General features: G+C 44.4%; 1 protein-coding gene across 2 annotated transcripts; it reads right to left on the bottom strand.

The window, feature by feature from the left end:
• Positions 1–2,175: 2,175 nt before the first annotated feature.
• On the bottom strand, positions 2,176–26,065 carry LOC104673584 (neuroblastoma breakpoint family member 6-like). Of its 2 annotated transcripts, XM_030937060.1 has the most exons (14): positions 25,873–26,050; positions 24,352–24,451; positions 23,275–23,489; positions 22,152–22,224; positions 14,869–15,080; positions 13,282–13,332; positions 13,005–13,092; positions 12,008–12,147; positions 10,973–11,024; positions 9,978–10,147; positions 8,907–8,958; positions 7,986–8,158; positions 4,758–4,982; positions 2,176–2,381 (listed from the first exon to the last, which is right to left on the bottom strand). In XM_030937060.1, exons 1-14 carry the CDS (start codon positions 26,048–26,050, stop codon positions 2,176–2,178), a joined length of 1,935 nt encoding a protein of 644 aa, XP_030792920.1. The 2 variants fall into 2 exon arrangements, with proteins under 2 accessions (XP_030792920.1, XP_030792922.1); XM_030937062.1 differs by lacking the exon at positions 13,005–13,092 and having other exon boundaries at positions 13,281–13,332; positions 25,873–26,065.
• Positions 26,066–26,278: the final 213 nt, after the last annotated feature.

The following is a 26,278-nucleotide window of genomic DNA, read 5'->3' as shown; positions in this document are numbered from 1 at the left end:
AAAAGATAATTATAAGTATTTGTCCAAAGGGGATCAGGAAAGAAAGGGAATTTTAAAAAAGAGACTCAAAATGGTGTTAGCAAAGAGAAAGCGGGGACTGTAACCACGGCCCAACATATTTTTCCTAATGTCCTGAAATTGATTTCACATCTGGTTCCACCTTAAGGCATTTCTAGAAATATTCTCAATATCTAGAGCAAGAAAACTCTGAAGTACAAAGTGAAATGGATTAGTTTTTGTTTTACTACATTCTCCCCTCCCACTTACTGTTTTCCCCTAGTACATTTTGGGAAAGGTTTCTTTTTAATATTTTATGCCAGTGTGAAGAGAGGCATGAAGAAGTATTCATACACAATCTCTTGAAGAATTTCAGTCTTACTGTGTTACTGTATTCTCTTCAGGATAGTGAGACCGATGAGTTCTCTTTGGAGATTTTGCAGAAGGACAATAATTGACCAAAAGTAAAATTTTCACATGGCAGTGGTGAGCCCATGAGTGGGCTATAAAATGGGTGTGGGGAAATGTAAACTGGAAGTTTTCTTTTAAAATGTAAAAAAAAAAAAAAAAAAAAAAAAAAAAAAGCTAAATTCCACTATATGTAATATGGGAGGTATTATTTCAATACGTTGGGTGTTAATATAATGACTATTTCTTATCTTTTATTCAAAACTGAGCAAGTGTGCTTCAAGCAGAGGCTAAAAGGCTAATCTATTAATTTTCTTGTTCTTATTGATTTTTTCTATGCTATACAAACAGTACTATTGAGAGGGGAATACAGATTCCATCAAAGACTGATGGATTTTCTGTGGAGTAGCCACACGTATGAGACACTTCCATGTTGGTAAGCTGAGGTCACAGTAGGCCAGGGGTCCTTGTCACCTTTAGCCACATATTAGAATCACATGGGAGCATTTTAAAACTACAGATGCTCAAACCACACCCCAGGCCATGTAGGTGAGAATCTCGAGGTGTGAGTTCAAGGCATTCATCTTAATGGAAATCTCAGCAGGTGCTTATTACATGGAAGCAGGATTTAGAGATATGAAATGGACCAGCCAAATTTCCCATCATGTGCTTTCCTTTCCCCATTTCTCTCATGATTGGCTTTGTTCCTAGTGGTTCCATGGATTGTAAGCCTTCTCCCTGACAATTTCAGTTCAATCTCTCTCTTACCAACTGGGCTGGGCCAAAGCAAAGATTGTCCTGTAGACAGATTCTTGTCTGTCATCTTGTGTATGCATTAAGCTGGTCCTGGAGTCACTTTTCTCAAAGTTAATTCATAAAATGCTCTCTCATATACACTGGCCTCAAGATTCATCTGACTTGCATTTTAGACCTTTCACTGGACTTGTATAAGTGGAGATGAGAATAAAAAGGAGAGAGGTTGGAATGATGAACCTCATGATGTATGCAGTTTTGAAGTCCTGCCCTCTGCATATACTTTTGGAGTGATGTCCCTTTAGAATGCCATAAATGTTCTCCGGTTAACATCAGCTCAAATGAGTCCATGAAGTGAGAACACTGAGACCCTGGCAACTCCATCCACGTTGGCACTAGGCTGCACATCTGGGGCTGAAGACAAACCTGACTCCAGGCATGTGGGGAACTCCCACCTGTGACCCCGGTTCTAATTTAGTTTCCTAAGTGGGGCTCTTTGTGCTTAGTTTTAACACTGTTCATTCAGAAGAACAAGTGATGATTAAGAGTTGACTCAGTTGGGTTGCTAAGAAGACTCAAGAGGAAAATCGATGTGTAAATGATGTATTAAAGCAATGATTTCTGCAGAAAGAGGAAATGGAGTTGGGGATGCAGGGAGGGAAGGTAAATTTCCCAAGAGAGTGTGTGATTCCAGGCAAATATTCCTGTGTTCAGCAACTTAAACTATGCTCTTGGATGTGGACAAGGAGGCCTGGCTCTCCTGTGGCTATGAGAGGGACTGTCAAGACACTAGAAGAAGGAACAGAGCAGAGTTCAGAGAGCAAAGAGGACATGGGGACGGAAAGGGCCTGTCAGGGTGGGAGCCCATGGGACACAGAATTAACACCAGACAGAGGTTACAGCAGCTGTTAGAACAAAGGGAAGAGAAAAAGCAGTGGGAGAATGAGCTGTCAATAATAGACAGAGAAATAAGAAGTGAGTGCAGCTATCAGCCATAGATGTGATTACCTCTGCACCCTAAGCTTGTAGGCCAGGGAATCTGCATGCCAGTCTCCACTTGCTGAATGAGAATTTTCTTTTGATGATCTTTGGTTTCAGGACACTGGAGGCATGAATCTGGCCAATGACTTGATGCCCTTGTGTGTTGTCTGCTGAGCCTTTAAGTGCATCATCTTCCAGCTGGGGAGGGTTCTTCATCCCCAGGGAGGGCTCTAAAACCAGCTCTGAAAATAAAAACACAGTCAATGGGATCCACTGACATCCATGACCTTACTGTGACTTTCTCTTCCACCCAGAGGACATCAAATCAAGAAGGGGGCCTTGGACAAGAACGTCCAAAGGGCGAGAGGAAGCCAATAGAGTCACTTTAATATTTTCTTTTCTGTTGCTCTTTCCTACATTACTCAGTAATGACAAGATTGCCAGGAGCCAAAGGCACTGCCAATTCACATCAATACTCAAGAAACACAGGATTAAGAAACACAAATAGCTTCCAGGTAGATAAGGCAAAGGCAAGGAAATAACACTCTATGTAGGCTATGCTTTGGGGAGAGCAGAGATTACAAAAATCAAAGTTAAAGCAGAGCTGGGTTCAAAGAGGAGATGGGAATGGAAGGGCCTGGCAGGGTGGCAGCCCATGTGGGACAGAGATGAGACTAGACAGAGGTGACAGCAGCTGATGAGAGGAAAGAATCAGGAAGACTAAACCTAGAGAATTTACAAAAGTTGCATCATTATATGATCTACTGCATATATATACACCCTATGTAGTATACACACCAGATATACATAGTTACACATAATAGGACAAATGATATAAATGCATATATCTGTACATGTTATTTTGTTTTATATTTTTATTTAATTTTTTTTTTTTTTTGAGACAGAGTCTCGCTCTGTCACCCAGACTGGAGTGTAGTGGCGTGATCTCCGCTCACTGCAAACTCCGCTGCCTCCTGGGTTCATGCCATTCTCCTGCCTCAGCCTCCCGAGAGGCTGGGACTACAGGCGCCCGCCACCACGCCCAGCTAATTTTTTTTCTTTTTGTATTTTTAGTAGAAACAGGGTTTCACAGTGTTTGCCAGGATGGTCTGGATCTCCTTACCTCGTGATCTGCCCGCCTCGGCCTCCCAAAGTGCTAGGATTACAGGCATGAGCCACCACGCCCGGCTTGTACATGTTATTTTAAAGGAAAAATATTATATAGGGATTTTGGAGATATTGAATGTAACAGTATCATCACTATTCTGGTCCAATGAAATGGGAAAAAAGTTAGAGACATGAGAAGAATGAGAAAGAAAAGATGTGGGAGAAACAAATGACCTGGTAGACAGCAGGGAGAAATCACCAGGTGAAGGAAAATATTGATGAAACAAAATGCATTCACTCTGTCCTCTTACCTGGTGCCTGGTTCAGGCTCTGGACTCCAGGGAAAGTGAGCAAGAGGGAGTGTGTCTGAGCCAGTGGAGTGAGTCATGGCTGGGGGTGTGAGAATCCATAGAGAAGCAAAGGAGAGTCCAGGGGGAAGAAATCAGTTTAAATAAGTCATCCCAGCACGTGTCAGGGACTGCGTATCCCCCAACACTCCCTGAGCGCCTTCCATGTGTCCTCTCCTTGGACCCAGATGGTGCTCGTTATCTCACGCAACCCTCCCTCCTCCTGAGGACGGGGGTCCCCTCATTCCTCAGCTGAGGGCATTGCCTGGCAGATGAGCACCAGGCAGCCTCAGGGGCTCCAGGAGGAGATACTGAGTGGGACGGAGAGTGAGAATGAACACGACCCAGGTTTTAAGGAAATCTGAGCGGAAGTGGATCCCTGGGAGACGGAAACTGAGGACGTGGCCGTGGACATGAGTGGAGAATTTGAACTAAATGGAATTTCATAAAAGACACTGATGTGGACACTTTCCATGTGAAAGTTGCCCTTTTATTTCAACAAAAGCAGGAAAAAAAGCAGAGGAAGCTGGACATGTCAGGAGACTGAGTGTGGGCCCAGGATTTACACTGTTACTCCATGTGCCTCATAGGTTGTTACTGAAAGTGCCTAATAGGGGAAAATTGGCTTCATGAGGGATGGGGAAGGAGAGGAAGAAAACCGGCAGAGGAGTCTGTGTGAGAAAGGAAAGGAAGAGGGGCCCTAGAAAGCAGAGATCTTCATAACTGCTCTACCTCACAGGAGACATCATCCGTGAAGTCACTTTCTAAGTGTAAATTGAGCAGAAAGATGAAAAGGATTAGATAACACCTATTCATAGGTTTATTGGGCAATTCTTATGGAATCAGACCATTTGGAAATTATAATAATATTCCCATTGCAGGTAGATATTATTTTTCAGCTATCTCAGATGAGGGAACAGAGATGTAAATAGCAAAAAGACAAAAAAGTTGGCTAAAGTCAACAAGCAGAAAGTGGCAAACCCAGGACCTGACAGCAGATTTGGTTCTAAGCTCCAGGCCTTTGCTTACCTCACTGGGTTGGAGCATCATGAATTTCAACTTGACCCTGAGGAAGCACAGAGTGGTCCCATTCTCTCCTCCACCCTCAGCACCGTGACCACCAACACCCGGATTAGAGCTTCATGACACCATTTCCTTCCCTACCTTGGAAGGGCCATTGTTTCCCAGAATCAGCATTGGCTGAGAAGCTGCAAGTGGTAGAGGAAAGGCCCTGCCTGGCCAAGCCATTCCCTTGATCTAGCTGTAGTTGCAGACATTTGGGCACCAGGGTGCTTGGCTCCAGCTGTGCCTGTGAAGACTGCACCTCTGACAGGTGGTGGCTCAAGTCTCCACTCCAAGTCCCTTGGGGACAGGCCGTCTTGGTGGGAGCTGAAAGGAGAAGGGGCTTCAGTAGGAACAATCTGACTTTCCCTTTGTTAAGATGCCCAGAACACCCATCCCCGATGTCCCTGCTCTCAGTAAAGCCACCCAGTGACCCACGCCACACAGACAGACATCATGTGAATGCAGGCGACGTCACATTTCCTGTCTGTGCCTGAATGTAAGCAACGTCACCTTTTCTGTCTGTGCCTGGGGATGCTGACAGGGCAGGGGCCCAGGCTGGGGTGTCCTGAATGAAAAACCTCTGCTGCAGCCCAGAGGGCTTTGGATCATCTAACAAGAACATCCCGATTATTCGGTTATTGTTCATCTCTTTCCTGTGTCTAGAGGGAAAGTTCTAGAGAGCCCTCAGAGCACAGGAGAGGCAGAGCTGTTTTTCTCCCCACTCAGGGTTGTAAGAACAGGCCAAGAGTTAGAGCTGCGAGGCTTTGAGAAAGAACCATGAGAAAGGGAGCTGGGAGGCAACAGACCAAACACTAAGTGAGGCAAAATTTCTGGGTTCTGGGACATTTTGAATTTCCCATTGCCCATAATGGTTGGACCCCCTGCCCACATATATCCATCCTATTGCCATATAGTGGGTGTCAGCAGACAGAGGCAACTGTAGGAGAGGGACCAGTCCCTTCCTGGAAATTCAGGGGCCACAAGAGCCACAGATCAGCACGTGCGGTTCCTTAGGAAGGTAACAGAGGACACGATCCTCACATTACCCACTGCTCCAGTGGCGTTCGGGTGGCACCCCTTAAACAAATTATTTCCATTTACACAGGGAGAGGAACACACATTCTGAGTGGACTAAGAAAAGACTTCCAGTGATCTTACGCCAGTCCAGGTTGGGCTCAGGATACGGACGGGGCCTGCAGGACTGGATCCACGTTGCTATGGGGCTCCTCTCTCTCCTCCCCTCTCCACATCCTCCTTCTCTGAAAGGTTTTCTAAGTTTTCTTAAATATGCCTCAGTGACCTCAGCTCCAACATGGAGATGCCACTGCCCACTTGGCAGTGTCCCTTGAGCCCTGAATGGGTTATAGCAGGACAGAGCTTGCTTGGAAGGGTCAGGGCATACAGTAGGTGCAAGGACAGTGTGTATTTTAATTGTTTCATGAATCACTGTAATCCTAGAAAAGTATTTGCTTTTTTGAAACTCAGGGAGAAATGCAAAATGGAAACGGGGATGGTCCCAGTATGAAAGGCACTTACTGACCAAAATAGAATAGAGGCCAACATTTTTGTTGCTAGTTTCTTTCTGTGTGTGTGTGTGTGCGTGTGTGAGTGTGACACAGGGTCTCACTTTGTTGCTCAGGCTGGAGTGCAGTGGTGCAATCGTGGCTCACTGCAGCCTCAACTAACCAGGCTCAGGTGATCCTTCAACCTCAGCCTCCCAAGAAGCTGGGACTACAGGTGTGTACCATCATGCCCCGCTAATTTTTTTTGTAGAGACAGAATTTCACCATGTTACCCATGCTGGTTTCAACTCCTGAGCTCAGGAGATCCATCTCCTTGGTATCCCAAAGTGCTGGAATTACAGGCATGAATCACGACACCTGGCATTTTTGCTAATTTCATTACAACATAATTCAGTATACTGAGGGGCAGCACAGAGTTACTTGCTCTTACTAGAAGACAATGTAATGGGTAAAACCCCCCAAAATCTACATGAAATTCCCAGAATAGAAGTTTAAAAAAAGAGAGAGAATGAGCAAGAAGAAATGAAAACTGGATTTTGTTTTTACACATCCTGTGGAGCTGCTATCTCATGGGGCACTTGCTCAGAGGAAGGGTTTTCTGGACGTCATGGGGACAGGAACCACCCTGCTTTGCTCATCGGTTACGCCAGAACCTCATGAGGGACACTAGTTGTCGATGGTTTTCATGAGAATGTAGCACTGAGACCAAAACTTGATTGAAACTAGAAACCCACACATGGAGAAAACCACTGGAGCTCTGCAGAGGATGCAAGCCTGGCCACGCATAAAGGAAGGGACACTGGACTGCGTCAGTGGAGGGAAGACCCCTCAGAGGAAGTAGAGCCGCAGTCCCCAACCTTTTTGGCACCAGGGTCTGGTTTCATGGAAGACAGTTTTTCAGGGACCAGGTTAGGGGGGATGGTTTTGGGATGATTCAGGCACATTACATCTATGGTGCACTTTAATATTACATTGTAATATATAATGAAACAATTATACAACTCACCATAATGTAGAATCAGTGGGAGCCCTAAACTCGTTTTCCTGCTACTAGGTGGTCTCATCTGGGGTGACAGTCACTGGGAGACAGTGACAAATCAATAAGCATTAGATTCTCATAAGGAAAGCACAATCTAGATTCCTGGCATGTGCACTTCACAATAGGGTTCGAGCTCCTGTGAGAATCTAATGCCCCTGCTGATCTGACAGGAGGTGGAATCCAGGCTGAAAAGCTCTCCCTCTGCTCACCTGCTGCTCTGCAGCCCAGTTCCTAACAGGTCATGGACCCATAATGGCCCATGGCCCCAGGGCTGGGGAACCCTGAAGAAGAGAATCTAGCCTGGGACACAGGAATCATGAAACAGGCCTCTAAATAATCGGGAAAAACTCCCAGCATAGGTGGATGGCCAGAGAAGAGATAAGAACATGTAGTTAGCAACATAATTTCAGAAAATAGAGATGCTGTATCTTAAAGAAGGAGGTCTGTTATATAAATATACTGTGGCCAAGAATTTGCAAGAAGCCCTCACCACACCCCTGTCTGGCCTGTTTTGACAGTCACAGCCTGCTCTTGTGAGAAGGAGCCAGGTGACAGGAGGCACTTGGAACAGGAGAAGAGGAAGTTCTACCCAGTGGATGTCTGTGCTGAAAACTGCATCCAAGAGCGAAATTCAAAACAGGCTCAGTGTATACGGTCTGCCGGCAGAGGTGGTCTGTCTCAGCTGCACGAGTTGCAGAAACAAAACATACAGAGGCTGCCTTGGAGGACAGTGGAGCTTTGTGACCTCCAGGCTGGAGTACTCACAGGCTATATCCAGAGCAGAGCAGACAAGTTGATCCTCCAATGAGGACAAGGTGCTGCTATAAGGCTGGTGGCAGTCAGACAGGTCATGGTGAACTAAAGGAGTCAAGTAAACTTCATCCACGGAGTCCTCTGGGATTTCCTGCTCCTCCACCTCTGGCAGCTCCTGGATCAACCTGGGGTAAAGATGACAAAAGATAAACAACAGAGAGAACGAACACCACTGCGCCCAGCTGGTTCTATAGGGAGGCCCTCAGGAAGGCCCAGAGGAAGCAAAGTACAGTCCCCTCAGGGAGATACAACCATCCTTCCCTGTCTTGAGCAGGAGACAGAGTGTGACAGGCTATCAGTGCACTGGGCTGGCAATGAGCTGTGGAGGAAGGAGATGGAGTGATCCCTGTGGGAAACTGCCAGTACACAGTGCATTGGGCACTTTTGCATACATTTTGTTGAAATTAGTATCAGTAGCCAAATTAATACATGCTCTTGAGTCTTCCCAGACAGCGTTCCTATATCCTCAACATCTCTTGCTCTCAACATTGTAGCATGACAGAGTTATTTTCATTCACTTTTCTGCTGTCAAATACTTGCAAACATGGTAATGCCAAAGGGGCAGACATCAGATGTGCAGCTCAACTTCACTTAAGCAAAAAGGACAGAAAAGGGGACTGCAGAAAATGTCTGTGACTGATCAGTTCAACAGAGTTAACTGAATGCAGATTAGTAGAATTCAAATGAATTAATAAGGAAGAAATACAAATACAGGTGTATTTGTACAATGAAAAGAGTCAACCTTATGAATATGGCTATTTCATGGTTGGCTGAACAGACAGAACAGGTATATTCTGCACACTCTGATCTTCCCTGCATCTGAGACTCCAGATATCAACACTGAATTAACTGTCCATGATTCCTCAGAGTTACCTGGGGCACGGTGGGTCTTGATCTTCTACCTCCTCTTGATCCTTTTCTATTTCTGCAAATAAATTCAGACAGAGACAGACACATTAAGCAGGTTCTCCTACACACACAAACAATCCACTGTGCAGTCCTAACATAGGAACATCAGTTTCCTCAGTAGGAGAACAGGACAGTGTGAGAGAAATATTCCAGGAGGCCTGAGGTCCTGTCGAGAGAGATGCCTTGGCTTTCTTCCGTGAGCCTAGGAATGAAATCTCCCTGTTCTTGTAGATCGTTATCACAACATCAACAGTCCTGATTTTGTGCAAATAGCTATGCAAATTTTTCACACCAATTCAAGGCAAACACCTCAACAGCTTTCTAGAAGGAAAACTGCAATATTCAGCCTTCAGTCATCAAATACCCACATTGTTCATGGTGGCAAGGATTTTAGACACTGAAATTAGAATGAAGGAGAGAACATAGAGACCCTCGAATCAAAATGAATCTTTGGTACTGCCAAGACACATTGGCTGTTCGTGACATCTAGGAGTGACAAGGCCCAGTCTTGTTTCTAGACACATAACAAAAGCAAATGTACTGCTCACCTAAAATAGGCCAACATCAGAGACACAGAGAATCAGGCTAGGTTCTTTGAAACCTGGGTAATATCTTTAAGGAAAAGTAGACAAAGATGCCACAGGCCTTGGGCAGGCATAGAATCTCAAAGGACATGGTTTCAGAAAGGAACTTGTAAGGAACACAATAGCTGGCAAGACAAATCTTATTCAGATTAAGAGGCCTGACCGACACCTGTTGGGCACGTGCTGCGTAGGTTGGTTTGAATTTGTCAATGTCGTGACAGTGGCCCAGGGTGACACAGGCCTGGTCTGAGATGAGGAAGAGAGCAAAGCTCACTGACCCACCCCATGTCTGTGCTTCCAACTCGATTTTCGATTCTGATGCAAATCATCCTGTGTCTGTGAGTCATGCCCACCCGAATGACACGTCTCTGTCCAGCCAGGGGTGCAAGGATTACGGAGTCTACCTGGGACACCAATTGGAGATTTATCATGGTCACAATGGAGTACTCACTGTCTACAAGAGCCAAGCTGACTTGCTTGTCTTCAAAACAGTACGAAGTGCGCCCATAAGGGCGGTAGGAGTGAGGTAGTTCAGGAAGAATGGAAGGAGTCAAGTAACATCCATCCAGTGACTCCTGGGGTTCTTCACGCTTGTCCCCCCTCAGCGGTCCCCTGCTGAGCCTGTAAGGTAGGAAGGAGTAAGGATTAATCCAAGGAGTTTCAGAGCCCCTGCTGGATTCACATGAGGCAGGAGGGAGTGATGGCAGAAACAAATGGGGCAGCCCATTAAAGAGTTCAATATTCTCCTCTTCTTGGTGGGTCACCGTGTGGTTGCCCTGGGGTAGGTTGCAATACAGAGAGAGGGAAAGAGAGATGAGAGAGAGAGAGAGAAGCACCAGGAGCTCAGCGAAGTGGCCAGATCACGACTTTCGGAGGAAGGAGACTAAGTCTCTCTGTATGGTGCAGTCGTGACTTACTGAATATCCTGTTCCATAATGGAGGCTTCATTCCTTTCTTTTAAATGGTGTTAAATTTTATGTGTAGCGACCAATTAAACATAGCTTTTGAGGCAAAATAACATCCCCAAAATCTCATGCCATCAAGTCCTATTTCTCTCATTACTATGTGTGGTATAACAATAATTTTTTCTACCTAATTTCCTTGCCTTGAAATGCTTAGCACTGTGTTAATGCAAAGCCAGCAGAAAGCAGATATGCGTCTCAGGCTGGTTGAAAACATAAGAAGAGATAGCTGCTTTACGGAAATCTCTGGGACTGATTAGTTGTTCACAAGATCAACTGGTTTTATGTACTGAACCTGAGAAGTTAACACGAAATGGCCAATGGTGCAAGTATCACAATGAAAATGTAAAACATGGTTAGAAAGAATCATTTCTGGTTGGCTGAAGGGGTGAATTAGGTATATTCAGGACTTTCAAGTTTTCTGCGGATATGAGTTCCACAGGTATCACCCACGAATTGAGAGCCCCTGATTTTTTTTAGTTACCTGGGATCAACAGTTTCTTTTCCTTTCACCTCTTCGAGATTATTTTGCTTTTCTGCAAGTAAATTAAGAGAAGACCAGTCACATGAACTGGATTCCATTCATACATGCACAACCTTGTGTCCAAACCTACCTAGGGGCATAAAAATATTTGGTGTGATAACAGGCTATTGTGAGATAAACTTTCCAGGAGGCCTCAGGGTGAGCCTTGTGAGAAGTCACTAGGTTTGCTTTCCTGAGCCATGGAGCAAATCTCCCTGATATGACAGGTCATCATCACAGTCCCTTCAGTCCTGAGTCACAGCAAAATGTTAACCATATCCTATTTACTAACAGATCCTGGGGATCTACTTAAATGCTTCCTAGCAGGTTACTGCAGTATTCAGCATGTTTCCTTCAGATAAGCTGTTGTCGGTGTTTGTGTAGAATTTACATTTAGAGGGACAGATTAAATCAAAAGAATCTCTAATGCAACATGGATACATTGGCCTTTCATGTGGCAGGGAGTTCCAGGGCCTTGCGTCCTTTCAGAAACATACAAAATCTAATAGTGGTGTTATGTTCTGGTACTCAGAGACTTCTTAGCTAAGACAAGCCTGCTAAAAGGGGAGGGAGTCTAGCCTGAGAGAAGTGAACGAGGGTAATGACAGCTCCAAGAATATAGATAAGGCTGCCAGCGGCCTTGGACGGGCAGAGAAGCTCAGGTTGTTTGGGAGGGAAAATTAGAAGATTTCATGTGAGATGACAGATGAAATCTAAACCAGGAGGACTGCTGGATACATCCTGCACCCAGGCTGCAGAGGTGGGTATGAATTTGTCAGGTCAACCTTGGGTACAGTGATTTGCCAATGGGGCAAAGATGAAAGACAATGTGTGGTTTTGGAGGAGGATGGAGCACAACTCTGACTCCTAGGATGCCTTCCTTCAAACTCAATCCTAGAGCCCGGTTCTAACCAGTATATAAGCATAGTGTCTTCCTGAAGGTATGACATCTCTCATTATGGACAGATTGTGTGGTGGAAAGAATAGGGAGCCTACCTAGGAAGCCAAGTGGAGTTTCATCCCATTTGGAATTGGAGTAATCCCTGGCAACACCTTGAGCGGAGCCAACTTTCTCTTCATCCAGTGCCAAGAAAGTGACTTCATGATGCAGGTAAGAGTTGGATATATCGTGGTGTCTAGAATGAGAAAAAACACATTCCTCTAGTAAGTCCTTCAGGACTCCCTTCTCTTCAGACTCCCGCAGCTTCCTGATGAGCCAGGTAGGATAGGAATGACAGCAGGTTAGATCATGACAGACTCAACACCACAGCATCTCATGTGATTTAATGAACACAAAGGGAGTGGTCACAAAAAGCAAAGGGGGAGTCTCTCCAAGAAAGAAAACCCATCCTTCTAAATGTGGGATGGATGTGACTGTCCTGGGAACAGAGCAACGCGAACAGCTGGTGCTCAGCGCACTTGCCACAAATGAGCTGCTGCAGGAGACCCAGACTCACCCTGTAAATTAGCAGCATGACTTGCAGCAGAGAGATCTAACACGGGGCTTCACTTCCTTCACACAAATTGTGTTGACATTTACATGCAGTATCCAAGTGACCAGAGCTCTTGAGGCGTTCCAGGCACACAGATGCTGTTTTTGTTTTTTTTGTTTTTGAGATGGAGTCTCGCTCTGTCGCCCAGGCTGGAGTGCAGTGGCGAGATCTCCGCTCACTGCAAGCTCCGCCTCCCGGGGTTTAGGCCATTCTCCTGCCTCAGCCTCCCGAGTAGCTGGGACTACAGACGCCCGCCACCTCGCCTGGCTAGTTTTTTTGTATTTTTTAATAGAGACGGGGTTTCACTCTGGTAGCCAGGATGGTCTCGATCTCCTGACCTCGTGATCCGCCCATCTCGGCCTACAGATGCTGTTTTTAAGGTTCCCCTTTTTCAATATTTTGACATCATATGAAATTTTTATTTTTAATTTTCTCTCTTGCAACTAAGTAGTTGCCAACATGCTAACACAAAACACACAGAAAGCATATATGCATCTCACTCTGGATTAACCAAATGGGAGACCACGGGTGAGATCAGGAAATCCCTGAGTTTGGTCAGTTCACCTGGCTCAACTGATTGTCGGTTCCCATGCTTGAAAGGGATTAAGAAATTGAAACCTATTTAAGTACCACAATAAAGAAGACAACATTGTTAAAGGGATAATTTGCATTTGGATGAATGGATGAGACAATTCTATGCATCACTTCCTATTTTCCCTGGATCCGTGGTGTCCAGGTGTCACTACTGAACTAACAGTCCACAAATCCACAGTTACCTGGGGAGCACTGGCGCTTTCCCCTCCTCTTCCTCATGATCATTCTGATTTTCTGTAAACAAATTCAGAAAAAGCAGGTCACAGTAAGGAAATCACACTTCACACAAGCCGAAATCAGTGTCCAGTCATGGCACAAGACATAAATATCCTCTGTGTAAGAATGTGACATTTTGACAGGAAGGTTCTAAGGCACCGTAAATTAAGTCTTGTCAGAAGTAGATGAGCCTTCTTTCCAGATCCATGGAACAAAATCTCCCTCGTCTGGTAGATCATAATCACCTCTCCTCTGACCTAAGTCTGTGCCAACAGTTAAACAAACTTTTCTCACTAGAATTCAAAAATGGCCCTTACTACTCTCCAGAAGTGTTGTTGCAATACTGATTTATCTCATCATACATCATGGTCAATTAGAGAAATTTATATAGGAGACTGAACTGATGGATAAATTCTAACAACTCTTGCATAAAAAAGGATCTGCGGTGCTACACAGAAACATTGCCCACTCATGGGGTGAAGAACTCAGGGCCCAGCTTTGTTTAGGGAAACTTCTAAGCAAGATAAAGGTAGAGGTGTTTATGTCCTGCTTTCAAGGTGACTGCTTAGCTGGGGCAAGCTGACCTAAAGGAGACCAAGCCAGGGGCTGAGAACAGTGAATCCAGAGAAACAACATCTCCGACACATAGGCAAGAGTGCCATTGGCCTGTGACAGGCATAGAAACTCCATGGACATTGTTCAGGGACACAAATCATTATTGCATGTGACAAGAGGCATAGGAACCGAGCCAGGAGGCCTGACAGCTACCTCCTGTACACAGATGGCTATGACTTTGTCACACCTGCCTGTGGTCCAATATGCTGACATTGGGGCCAGGAAGACAAACTGATGCCATGGGACAAGGAGGAGAGGAAATTTCTCTGACTCTCGGATTACTGTGTGCAATATTCCATCATAGTTTCTTTCCTTTCTGTGTGCAATATTCCATTATAGTTTCTTTCTTTCCTCTTTCTTTCTTTCTCTTTCTTTCTTTCTTTCTTTCTTTCTTTCTTTCTTTCTTTCTTTCTTTCTTTCTTTCTTTCTTTCTTTCTTTCTTTCTTTCTTTCTTTCTTTCTTTCCTTTCTTTCTTTCTCTCTCCCTCTCTCTCTCTCTCTGTCTCTCTCTCTCTCTTTGTCCCTTTCCTTCTCTCTCCCTCTTTCTTTCTTTTACTTTTTATTGAGACAGGGTCTCTGTCTGTCACTCAGGCTGGAGTGCAGTGGTACAATTATGGCTCACTGCAGCCTCTACCTCCTGGGTTCACGTGACTCCCCGCCCCATCAGTCGCCCGGGTAGTTGAGATGACAGGAATGCACCACCATGCCTGGCCAATTTTTCATATTCTGTGTAAAGATTGGTTTCACCACGTTTCCCAAGCTGGTCTTGAACTCCTGAACTTGAGTGACCCACCCACCTAGGCCTCCCAAAGTGCTGGGATTACAGGTATGAACCACTGCACCCAGCTCTGTCTTACTTTGTAAATCAAACCAATATGCATGTATGCAGCCTGTCCTCAGCCTAGACAGAGGCAGGAGGGACAAAGAATAGAGAGGCTACCTGGGAGAATGTTTAGAGCTTCTTCCCCTTCATCATGAGAGGGTTCATTCTCTACAACCAGAGCAGAGTCGACTTTGTCTTCCTCAGATGTGATTTTGGTGCTCCTGTGAGGCTGGCTGGAGTCAGATGGGTCGTGACTATTTGAATAAGTGACAGCACATTCCTCCAGTGAGTCCTGAGGGACTTCCTTTTCTTCAGCCATCTGCACGTCCCTGATGAGTCCGGTGGGATAGAAATGACAGAAGATTAAACCAAAAGGCATTGGACCCCAGGAAGTCCTACTGGTTTTGACAGGAGGCATAAGAGAGTGGTCTCAGAAAGCAAAGGGGAGTTTCCCATTAAGAAGGAACAGACGGGGGGCGGAGCAAGATGGCCGAATAGGAACAGCTCCAGTCTCCAACTCCCAGCGCGAGCGACACAGAAGACCGGTGATTTCTGCATTTTCAACTGAGGTACTGGGGTCATCTCACTAGGGAGTGCTGGACAATCGGTGCTGGTCAGCTGCTGCAGCCTGACCAGCGAGAGCTGAAGCAGGGCGAGGCATCGCCTCACCTGGAAAGCGCAAGGGGGAAGGGAATCCCTTTTCCTAGCCAGGGGAACTGAGACACACAACACCTGGAAAATCGGGTAACTCCCATCCCAATACCACGCTTTAAGCAAAGGGGCACACCAGAAGAATATATCCCTCACCTGGCCGGTAGGGTCCCATGCCCACGGAGCCTCCCTCATTGTTAATACAGCAGTCTGCGAGGCAGCAGCGAGGCTGCAGCAAGGCTGGGGCAGCAGCAAGGCAGCAGCGAGGCTGGGGGAGGGGCGCCCGCCATTGCTGAGGCTTAAGTAGGTAAACAAAGCCGCTGGGAAGCTCGAACTGGGTGGAGCTCACAGCAGCTCAAGGAAACCTGCCTGTCTCTATAGACTCCACCTCTGGGGGCAGGGCTCAGCTAAAAAAGCAACAGGGGAAGCAGGAGAGGCCTGAGCAGACGCGAACGACACCGTCTGACAGCTTTGAAGAGAGCAGTGGATCTCCCAACACGGAGGTTGAGATCTGAGAACGAACAGACTGCCTGCTCAAGTGGGTCACTGACCCCTGAGTAGCCTAACTGGGAGACATCCCCCACGAGGGGCAGTCTGACACCCCACACCTCACGGGGTGGAGTACACCCATGAGAGGAAGCTTCCAAAGTAAGAATCAGACAGGTACACTCGCTGTTCAGCAATATTCTATCTTCTGCAACCTCTGCTGCTGATACCCAGGCAAACAGGGTCTGGAGTGGACCTCAAGCAATCTCCAACAGACCTATAGCTGAGGGTCCTGACTGTCAGAAGGAGAACTATCAAACAGGAAGGAGACCTATACCAAAACCCCATCAGTACGTCACCATCATCAAAGACCAGAGACAGATAAAACCACAAAGATGGGGAACAAGCAGGGCAGAAAAGCTGGAAATTCAAAAAATAAGAGCGCATCTCCCCCTGCAAAGGAGCGCAGCCCATCGCCAGCAACAGATCGAAGCTGGTCAGAGAATGACTTTGACGAGATGAGAGAAGAAGGCTTCAGTCCATCAAACTTCTCAGAGCTAAAGGAGGAATTACGTACCCAGCGCAAAGAAACTAAAAATCTTGAAAAAAGAGTGGAAGAATTGACAGCTAGACTAATTAATGCAGAGAAGGTCATAAACGAAATGACAGAGATGAAAACCATGACACGAGAAATACGTGACAAATGCACAAGCTTCAGTAACTGACTCGATCAACTGGAAGAAAGAGTATCAGCGATTGAGGATCAAATGAATGAAATGAAGCGAGAAGAGAAACCAAAAGAAAAAAGAAGAAAAAGAAATGAACAAAACCTACAAGAAGTATGGGATTATGTAAAAAGACCAAATCTACGTCTGATTGGGGTGCCTGAAAGTGAGGGGGAAAATGGAACCAAGTTGGAAAACACTCTTCAGGATATCATCCAGGAGAACTTCCCCAACCTAGTAGGGCAGGCCAACATTCAAATTCAGGAAATACAGAGAACGCCACAAAGATACTCCTCCAGAAGAGCAACTCCAAGACACATAATTGCCAGATTCACCAAAGTTGAAATGAAGGAAAAAATCTTAAGGGCAGCCAGAGAGAAAGGTCGGGTTACCCACAAAGGGAAGCCCATCAGACTAACAGCAGATCTCTCGGCAGAAACTCTACAAGCCAGAAGAGAGTGGGGGCCAATATTCAACGTTCTTAAAGAAAAGAATTTTAAACCCAGAATTTCATATCCAGCCAAACTAAGTTTCATAAGTGAAGGAGAAATAAAATCCTTTACAGATAAGCAAATGCTTAGAGATTTTGTCACCACCAGGCCTGCCTTACAAGAGACCCTGAAGGAAGCCCTAAACATGGAAAGGAACAACCGGTACCAGCCATTGCAAAAACATGCCAAAATGTAAAGACCATCGAGGCTAGGAAGAAACTGCATCAACTAACGAGCAAAATAACCAGTTAATATCATAATGGCAGGATCAAGTTCACACATAACAATATTAACCTTAAATGTAATGGACTAAATGCTCCAATTAAAAGACACAGACTGGCAAACTGGATAAAGAGTCAAGACCCATCAGTCTGCTGTATTCAGGAGACCCATCTCACATGCAGAGACATACATAGGCTCAAAATAAAGGGATGGAGGAAGATCTACCAAGCAAATGGAGAACAAAAAAAAGCAGGGGTTGCAATCCTAGTCTCTGATAAAACAGACTTTAAACCATCAAAGATCAAAAGAGACAAAGAAGGCCATTACATAATGGTAAAGGGATCAATTCAACAGGAAGATCTAACTATCCTAAATATATATGCACCCAATACAGGAGCACCCAGATTCATAAAGCAAGTCCTTAGAGACTTACAAAGAGACTTAGACTCCCATACAATAATAATGGGAGACTTCAACACTCCACTGTCAACATTAGACAGATCAACGAGACAGAAAGTTAACTAGGATATCCAGGAATTGAACTCATCTCTGCACCAAGCGGACCTAATAGACATCTATAGAACTCTCCACCCCAAATCAACAGAATATACATTCTTCTCAGCACCACATCACACTTATTCCAAAATTGACCACATAATTGGAAGTAAAGCACTCCTCAGCAAATGTAAAAGAACAGAAATTATAACAAACTGTCTCTCAGACCACAGTGCAATCAAACTAGAACTCAGGACTAAGAAACACAATCAAAACCGCTCAACTACATGGAAACTGAACAACCTGCTCCTGAATGACTACTGGGTACATAACGAAATGAAGGCAGAAATAAAGATGTTCTTTGAAACCAATGAGAACAAAGATACAACATACCAGAATCTCTGGGACACATTTAAAGCAGTGTGTAGAAGGAAATTTATAGCACTAAATGCCCACAAGAGAAAGCAGGAAAGATCTAAAATTGACACTCTAACATCACAATTAAAAGAACTAGAGAGGCAAGAGCAAACACATTCAAAAGCTAGCAGAAGGCAAGAAATAACTAAGATCAGAGCAGAACTGAAGGAGATAGAGACACAAAAAACCCTCCAAAAAATCAATGAATCCAGGAGTTGGTTTTTTGAAAAGATCAACAAAATTGACAGACCGCTAGCAAGACTATTAAGAAGAAAAGAGAGAGGAATCAAATAGATGCAATAAAAAATGATAAAGGGGATATCACCACCGACCCCACAGAAATACAAACTACCATCAGAGAATACCATAAACACCTCTACGCAAATCAACTAGAAAAGCTAGAAGAAATGGATAATTTCCTGGACACTTACACTCTCCCAAGACTAAACCAGGAAGAAGTTGAATCCCTGAATAGACCAATAGCAGGCTCTGAAATTGAGGCAACAATTAATAGCCTACCCACCAAAAAAAGTCCAGGACCAGATGGATTCACAGGTGAATTCTACCAGAGGTACAGGGAGGAGCTGGTACCATTCCTTCTGAAACTATTCCAATCAATAGAAAAAGAGGGAATCCTCCCTAACTCATTTTATGAGGCCAACATCACCCTGATACCAAAGCCTGGCAGAGACACAACAAAAAAAGAGAATTTTAGACCAATATCCCTGATGAACATCGATGCAAAAATCCTCAATAAAATACTGGCAAACCGGATTCAGCAGCACATCCAAAAGCTTATCCACCATGATCAAGTGGGCTTCACCCCTGGGATGCAAGGCTGGTTCAACATTCACAAATCAATAAACATAATCCAGCATATAAACAGAACCAAAGTCAAGAACCACATGATTATCTCAATAGATGCAGAAAAGGCTTTTGACAAAATTCAACAGCCCTTCATGCTAAAAACGCTCAATAAATTCGGTACTGATGGAACGTACCTCAAAATAATAAGAGCTATTTATGACAAACCCACAGCTAATATCATACTGAATGGGCAAAAACTGGAAAAATTCCCTTTGAAAACTGGTACAAGACAGGGATGCCCTCTCTCACCACTCCTATTCAACATAGTGTTGGAAGTTCTGGCTAGGGCAATCAGGCAAGAGAAAGAAATCAAGGGTATTCAGTTAGGAAAAGAAGAAGTCAAATTGTCCCTGTTTGCAGATGACATGATTGTATATTTAGAAAACCCCATCATCTCAGCCCAAAATCTCCTTAAGCTGATAAGCAACTTCAGCAAAGTCTCAGGATACAAAATTAATGTGCAAAAATCACAAGCATTCTTATACACCAGTAACAGACAAGCAGAGAGCCAAATCATGAATGAACTTCCATTCACAATTGCTTCAAAGAGAATAAAATACCTAGGAATCCAACTTACAAGGGATGTAAAGGACCTCTTCAAGGAGAACTACAAACCACTGCTCAGTGAAATCAAAGAGGACACAAACAAATGGAAGAACATACCATGCTCATGGATAGGAAGAATCAGTGTCGTGAAAATGGCCATACTGCCCAAGGTTATTTATAGATTCAATGCCATCCCCATCAAGCTACCAATGACTTTCTTCACAGAATTGGAAAAAACTGCTTTAAAGTTCATGTGGAACCAAAAAAGAGCCCGCATTGCCAAGACAATCCTAAGTCAAAAGGACAAAGCTGGAGGCGTCACGCTACCTGACTTCAAACTATACTACAAGGCTACAGTAACCAAAACAGCATGGTACTGGTACCAAAACAGAGATATAGACCAATGGAACAGAACAGAGTCCTCAGAAAGAATACCACACATCTACAGCCATCTGATCTTTGACAAACCTGAGAGAAACAAGAAATGGGGAAAGGATTCCCTATTTAATAAATGGTGCTGGGAAAATTGGCTAGCCATAAGTAGAAAGCTGAAACTGGATCCTTTCCTTACTCCTTATACGAAGATTAATTCAAGATGCATTAGAGACTTAAATGTTAGACCTAATACCATAAAAACCCTAGAAGAAAATCTAGGTAGTACCATTCAGGACATAGGCATGGGCAAGGACTTCATGTCTAAAACACCAAACGCAACAGGAGCAAAAGCCAAAATTGACAAATGGGATCTAATTAAACTAAAGAGCTTCTGCACAGCAAAAGAAACTACCATCAGAGTGAACAGGCAACCTACAGAATGGGAGAAAATTTTTGCAATCTACTCATCTGACAAAGGGCTAATATCCAGAATCTACAAAGAACTCAAACAAATATACAGGAAAACAAAACAAACAACCCCATCAAAAAGTGGACAAAGGATATGAACAGACATTTCTCAAAAGAAGACATTCATACAGCCAACAGACACATGAAAAAATGCTCATCATCACTCGCCATCAGAGAAATGCAAATCAAAACCACAATGAGATACCATCTCACACCAGTTAGAATGGCAATCATTAAAAAATCAGGAAACAACAGTTGTTGGAGAGGATGTGGAGAAATAGGAACACTTTTACACTGTTGGTGGGATTGTAAACTAGTTCAACCATTATGGAAAACAGTATGGCAATTCCTCAAGGATCTAGAACTAGATGTACCATATGACCCAGCCATCCCACTACTGGGTATATACCCAAAGGATTATAAATTATTCTACTACAAAGACACATGCACACGTATGTTTATTGCGGCACTATTCACAATAGCAATGACTTGGAATCAACCCAAATGTCCATCTGTGACAGACTGGATTAAGAAAATGTGGCACATATACACCATGGAATACTATGCAGCCATAAAAAAGGATGAGTTTGCGTCCTTTGTAGGGACATGGATGCAGCTGGAAACCATCATTCTTAGCAAACTATCACAAGAACAGAAAACCAAACACCGCATGTTCTCACTCATAGGTGGGAACTGAACAATGAGATCACTTGGACTCGGGAAGGGGAACATCACACACTGGGGCCTATCATGGGGAGGGGGAAGGGGGGAGGGATTGCATTGGGGAGTTATACATGATATAAATGATGAATTGATGGGTGCTGACGAGTTGATGGGTGCAGCACACCAACATGGCACAAATATACATATGTAACAAACCTGCACGTTATGCACATGTACCCTAGAACTTAAAGTATAATAAAAAAAAAAAAAAAAAAAAAAAAAAGAAGGAACAGACAATCCTCTCCTCTCATGCAACAGAGCAGATAAAACCAGAGAGGAAACAGTGACTGGTGATCATTGCACTGGGTAGATAGGAACTGAGGACAGAGACTCAGCTGTCTCTGTATGGTACAGTCTTGAGAGCAGACACAGAGACTAAAAACAGCTGCCACACGGTGTGTCTAAACTGGGTTGTAGTTAACATACGGTGGCCATGGGAATACAGGCCTTTGAGCCATTGTAGACTCCAGAGACGGTGTGCCTTCTAAATTTTTTTTTTAAATTTTAATATTGTGCCGTGAAGTGTAAACTCTTTGTCTAGGTACTTTTCTTTGTGTTCAACTTTGCTAGGTACTTCCTAATTCCTCTGCTTGTTGCCTCTCTGCTATTTATCTTTCCTTAAAAGAACATTAAGACAACTGTGTAGAAAGCAGCTTTGCATCTCCTTCTGGCTTTCACTACAGGGGAGAACAGGTCTCTTCTGTGTGTGCAGGAAGTCCCTTTGGCTGGTGACTTCATCTAGGGTCATGTAGACAATGGAAAAGCATGTTAACAGGGTTATTTCCTTGGTTGGTGAGTGCATGGAATCAGTGGACTCTGCAGTTTTCTTTATCCTGCATCTGGAATCTGTGACTACCTTCACTCCCTTGTGTTCTTTCTGAGACGCTTTGCATATTTTACCACCTATTACCTGCTCCTGATTATTCAGTGTTACCTGGGGGCAGATGATTCTTCTACTTTCTCAACCTCCTCATCTTTCTCATCTTCATCCTCACCTTCATCAGTTTCTGCAAATACAGAAGTGTCCATTCAGATATTTCCCACTTCACCTACGCAAGCACAGTGAGCCCTGTGTGCATGGAGACATGAACATCTATACGTATGAATCTGCATTGTACTGAAACCTCTCATGTTTTATCTTTAAGAAAATGCCCTGGAATGGTTTCCTGATGCATGAGGCAATGCGTTTCTGATCTGCAGGATCACCATCAAGATGTGGCCAAATATTGAAAAGACCTTTCCTCTTCATATCACTGGAGGCTTGTCCAGCCTCTCTCTGAACTTCAGCAGCTGTCTCCCCAATCCTGCCACAGATCTGTTCCCACGCACAGGCTCTGTGTCCTGTCACAGCTCGCATTTAGAACCTGTATCTTTCTCTTAGAATAGGACAAACAGCCTTTTTTGTATTGTCCCACAATACTCCATACATCAGGGACTTCATGGGCCCTCCAGGTGGCTTACACTGTGTTATCCAGGGACACGGTCTCCATGGGGAGTGCTCCAGCCTCAACCACTTCCTACCACCAAATACCAACACTTCAAGCGCCTTCTCCAACAGCACACAGCGAGGGGCTTTATCTCATGTGAAATATAGTCATAAGTGTTCCCACATTTGAATGCCAGAGACAATCTGTTTGCCTTTAAAGATTTAGAGACAGAAACCCAGGAAGGATAAATTAATCAGTTTCCCACAGTTGCTAAAGACATTGCTGAAGATACAGCCAGGGAACCTTCACTCTTAGGCCCAGGCTCTTTTCACTCTAACAAGCTGCCTCCTGTCACAGCCTCTTTCCTGTCCTTTAAAACTGGACGAATGCTGCCTCTTGCTCCAAAGACCATGCTCCATCAAGAAAGGAGGAGAACTTTGCAATACTGTGACCTCCAGCCCCATGGGTTTCCTATGTCTGTTTTTACCCAGGAAGTTCTGGTCATGTCATGCCCACAGATGTTTACTGGAAAGATACACTACCCATAAAATTGTCATTGTGGAGGTGTGGAGGTCTGGGGACTTTCATAAGCCTAGAGCTGTGTGTCATCAGGGCCCGTGGCCACCTCACCTGGGCTGAGCTTCTGGAGAAGGCGCTCTGCCAGCCTGTACCCCTCAGCCAGCTGCTCTCGGAAGTCCTGACCCTGGGACTTATCAAGGTCATCAGGAGCGAGGAGGGCCTTGAAATGCTGATTCAGTGAACGGGAGGCATCTCTCCCTTCCTGTAACTTCTCCCGTAACTGGGTCAGCTCTCGTGCCTGAGAGTGAACCAGGGCTTTATATTCCCTACGGTGAGATAGTAGAGAACATTTAATAATGGAAAGGGATGAGTGATCAGTTCTAATACTGCAACAGAGGTTTCTGTGAAAATGTCCTCAAGGAGCCTTCCAAGCAGAAGGTCAGCACATATTTGGGGAAATGTCTTTGGCCAAGAGAAAAATATAATAAAATATATATATTTTTAAGTTATGCATATGTATATATTTTTAAAGGCTTCCTCTATATGAGAGTGCTCCTGTAAGATCCTCGAAGATGTTCCATTCATCTTTCTTTTCTGTAAACCAAAGCCGGTGTCTTCCTAGATTAGTTCCAAATGGATGTCCTTTCAATTCCTCACTTTGGCCATGGACATTTCTGTGTGGAAATTCACACAGTGCATCTTGCAGTGATTCAAACTAAAGCTATGCACAGAAATGTGACCAGGTGCAAATGGGGTAGATATGAAAGATGTAGCAAGAAAAAAATGACAGGGTCAAGAAGGCAACATTGCTTGAACGAATGGCATGCGGCAGTTAGTCAGGAGGTGATTCTAACTAAGAGTAAATGGGGTGGTGATCACACACCATTTTGAGTGTGCTAAATGCTGCTGGGTGGTTCACTTTCTTTTAATTAACTTTGGTTATGCAAATTTCACCTCAACAATTCCTTGTTTTAAAAAGAGAAAACAAGGTTCAAGAAACAACTGCAACCCATAATTTACTAAGATGACTGTTCTCTGTTTTATAAATATTTGTGTGACATGTGCCTGCCATGTAAATGCCTGCCCTTGTCCTGGCCCAGCTTAGCTCTTAGTTCTCCCAGCTGAGTTGCTGCACTTCAGAGATTCACACCCCTGCCCCTCTGCCTGCCCCCAACGGGGCCTTCTCACCCGAGCTGCTCAGCTTGTCTGAGCTTCTCTGCCAGCTTCTCCACAAACTGCAGTTCATCCTTCAGCACAGAGTCTATGATGTCTTTGTACTCTTCACACTCTGAGAAAAGACAGACACACCTGCCTCAGTGCAAGGCTGGACATGCTGCTGGGATCACTGCCGAAAGGGCAGGCAGCAGCATCCATCCCAAGGACGAAAGCAGCCTCTGTACCAGGCTCTAGGCAGGCATTTCCACATCTTTATTTATCAACCTCCCAACTTTCTGGCATCTGATACTCTCCAACTTAGAGATGGGGACAAAAAAACTCAAGGGCACATCAAGTATCTTGACAAGATGACTCACCTGGAACAAGGCAGAGCCAGAATTCACAGCCCCTGAGGTCTGACTCTGAATCTTGGGACACTTTCCCAAGCCTTGCAGCCTCTCCTGTAAAACACTGCGCTGGGGCATGAAGTAATGATATCCTGCACAGTCGGAAAGACCCTTAGCACTATAGGACTCACGGTTTCCCTGGTACTGGAAATTTTAAGCACAAGTATGTCAAATATATAAAATATCATATCTGAATATAACTGCAGTAAAGTATGAGGCATAACACCCTAAGGCTTTAGTAAAAATATGCCCAAATACTAATAAACTTTGAATTAAGTTAGACCCAGTAGAATGAAGAACTAATGTATAGTGCTTTCTCTGTGCCAAGAGCTGTTCTAGCAGATTGAGAAGAAATGGATCACCTAAGTCATTGCAGCACTTTTCTGAGGTACGTATTATTATACAACCCAATGAACAGATGAGGAAACCTGGGCACTGAGAAGATAGGCAACTTGGATGGAGCCCAGGAGACTGGCCCAAGGTCCCTGCTCTGCACACTACTCTACTACCTCCACAATGTCTTATGTGCCAGCTTTCTTCCCTTTTAGGAATAAGATCCTGTGCCCCAGGAAGCAGGACTTCCCTCGCACCATGGTACTCCCTGCTCTTGATGTTGTCATTTAATGGCTGTCACAGTTACTATTAGGAGCAATCTCTTCTATAAACTCCTTAGTGTGTGTGCTGTGTACTGTCACTATGTTTTCCCCAGGGTGCCCAGAATAGAGCTTTGCCTACTGGGCCCCAAAGAATTTTGAAGTGAATGGAAGTTCATTAGTCCCAGACATTTAGACCAACAGATTAGATGTTACCTGTCAGCAGCATCTTACATGGTACAGAGAGGATTCTCATACACATGATTTAGCCTCTTGCTGAGAAAAACAGGTGGTTCTGTGCCTGTGTCAGCAGTCAATATGATGGATTTTAACTCTACTCTCAGCTCATACCAGACTGCAAATGTGAAAAAGTTGCTAAATACTTTGTGCCTCTGTTTTCCATCCCTAACATCATGAAGTTAAAAAACCCATTTCTATTTTCCTAGAAGTATGGGAAGGATGACATTAATTTTGATGAAGAAAGCATTCAGTTTCCCAGAGAGAAGACAGGTGATCGGTAATCACTTTCATGATGGTGAATCTATAGAACTTACTGTATTTCTTCAGCTGGTTGGCCAGGGAGTAGGCAGTAGCTTGAGTTATAAGGAATTTCTCTTTGAGGTCTCGGAACTGCTGATTGCTCTCTGCCAGCTGGGAGCGCAATTCCTGGTTGATTTCTAGGATGTTCGTCTCTGCCCTCTTGCCAGACAAAGGGTCAGCAGATACCACCATGCTGACGTTTGTGGCAGAAAAGGTAGAGCCAGGGACTAGGGAGAAGAAACCCAAACACATGATGGGTCAAAAACTAGTGAAATCAGTTAGGTTTCATCAGGACTGAGAGATGACAATAACTGGAATTGTTAACTTACCGTTGAGAAAAACGTGATCAACACCCCACAACACTTTAGAGTCCTTAACCGCAAAAACAGGGTCCAGGATGCCTGAGCTCAGAGTTGAAGG

The sequence above is a fragment of the Rhinopithecus roxellana genome, chromosome 8, assembly GCF_007565055.1.
Source record: "Rhinopithecus roxellana isolate Shanxi Qingling chromosome 8, ASM756505v1, whole genome shotgun sequence".
NCBI lineage: Eukaryota > Metazoa > Chordata > Mammalia > Primates > Cercopithecidae > Rhinopithecus > Rhinopithecus roxellana.
This window is presented reverse-complemented; position numbering and strand designations above follow the sequence as displayed.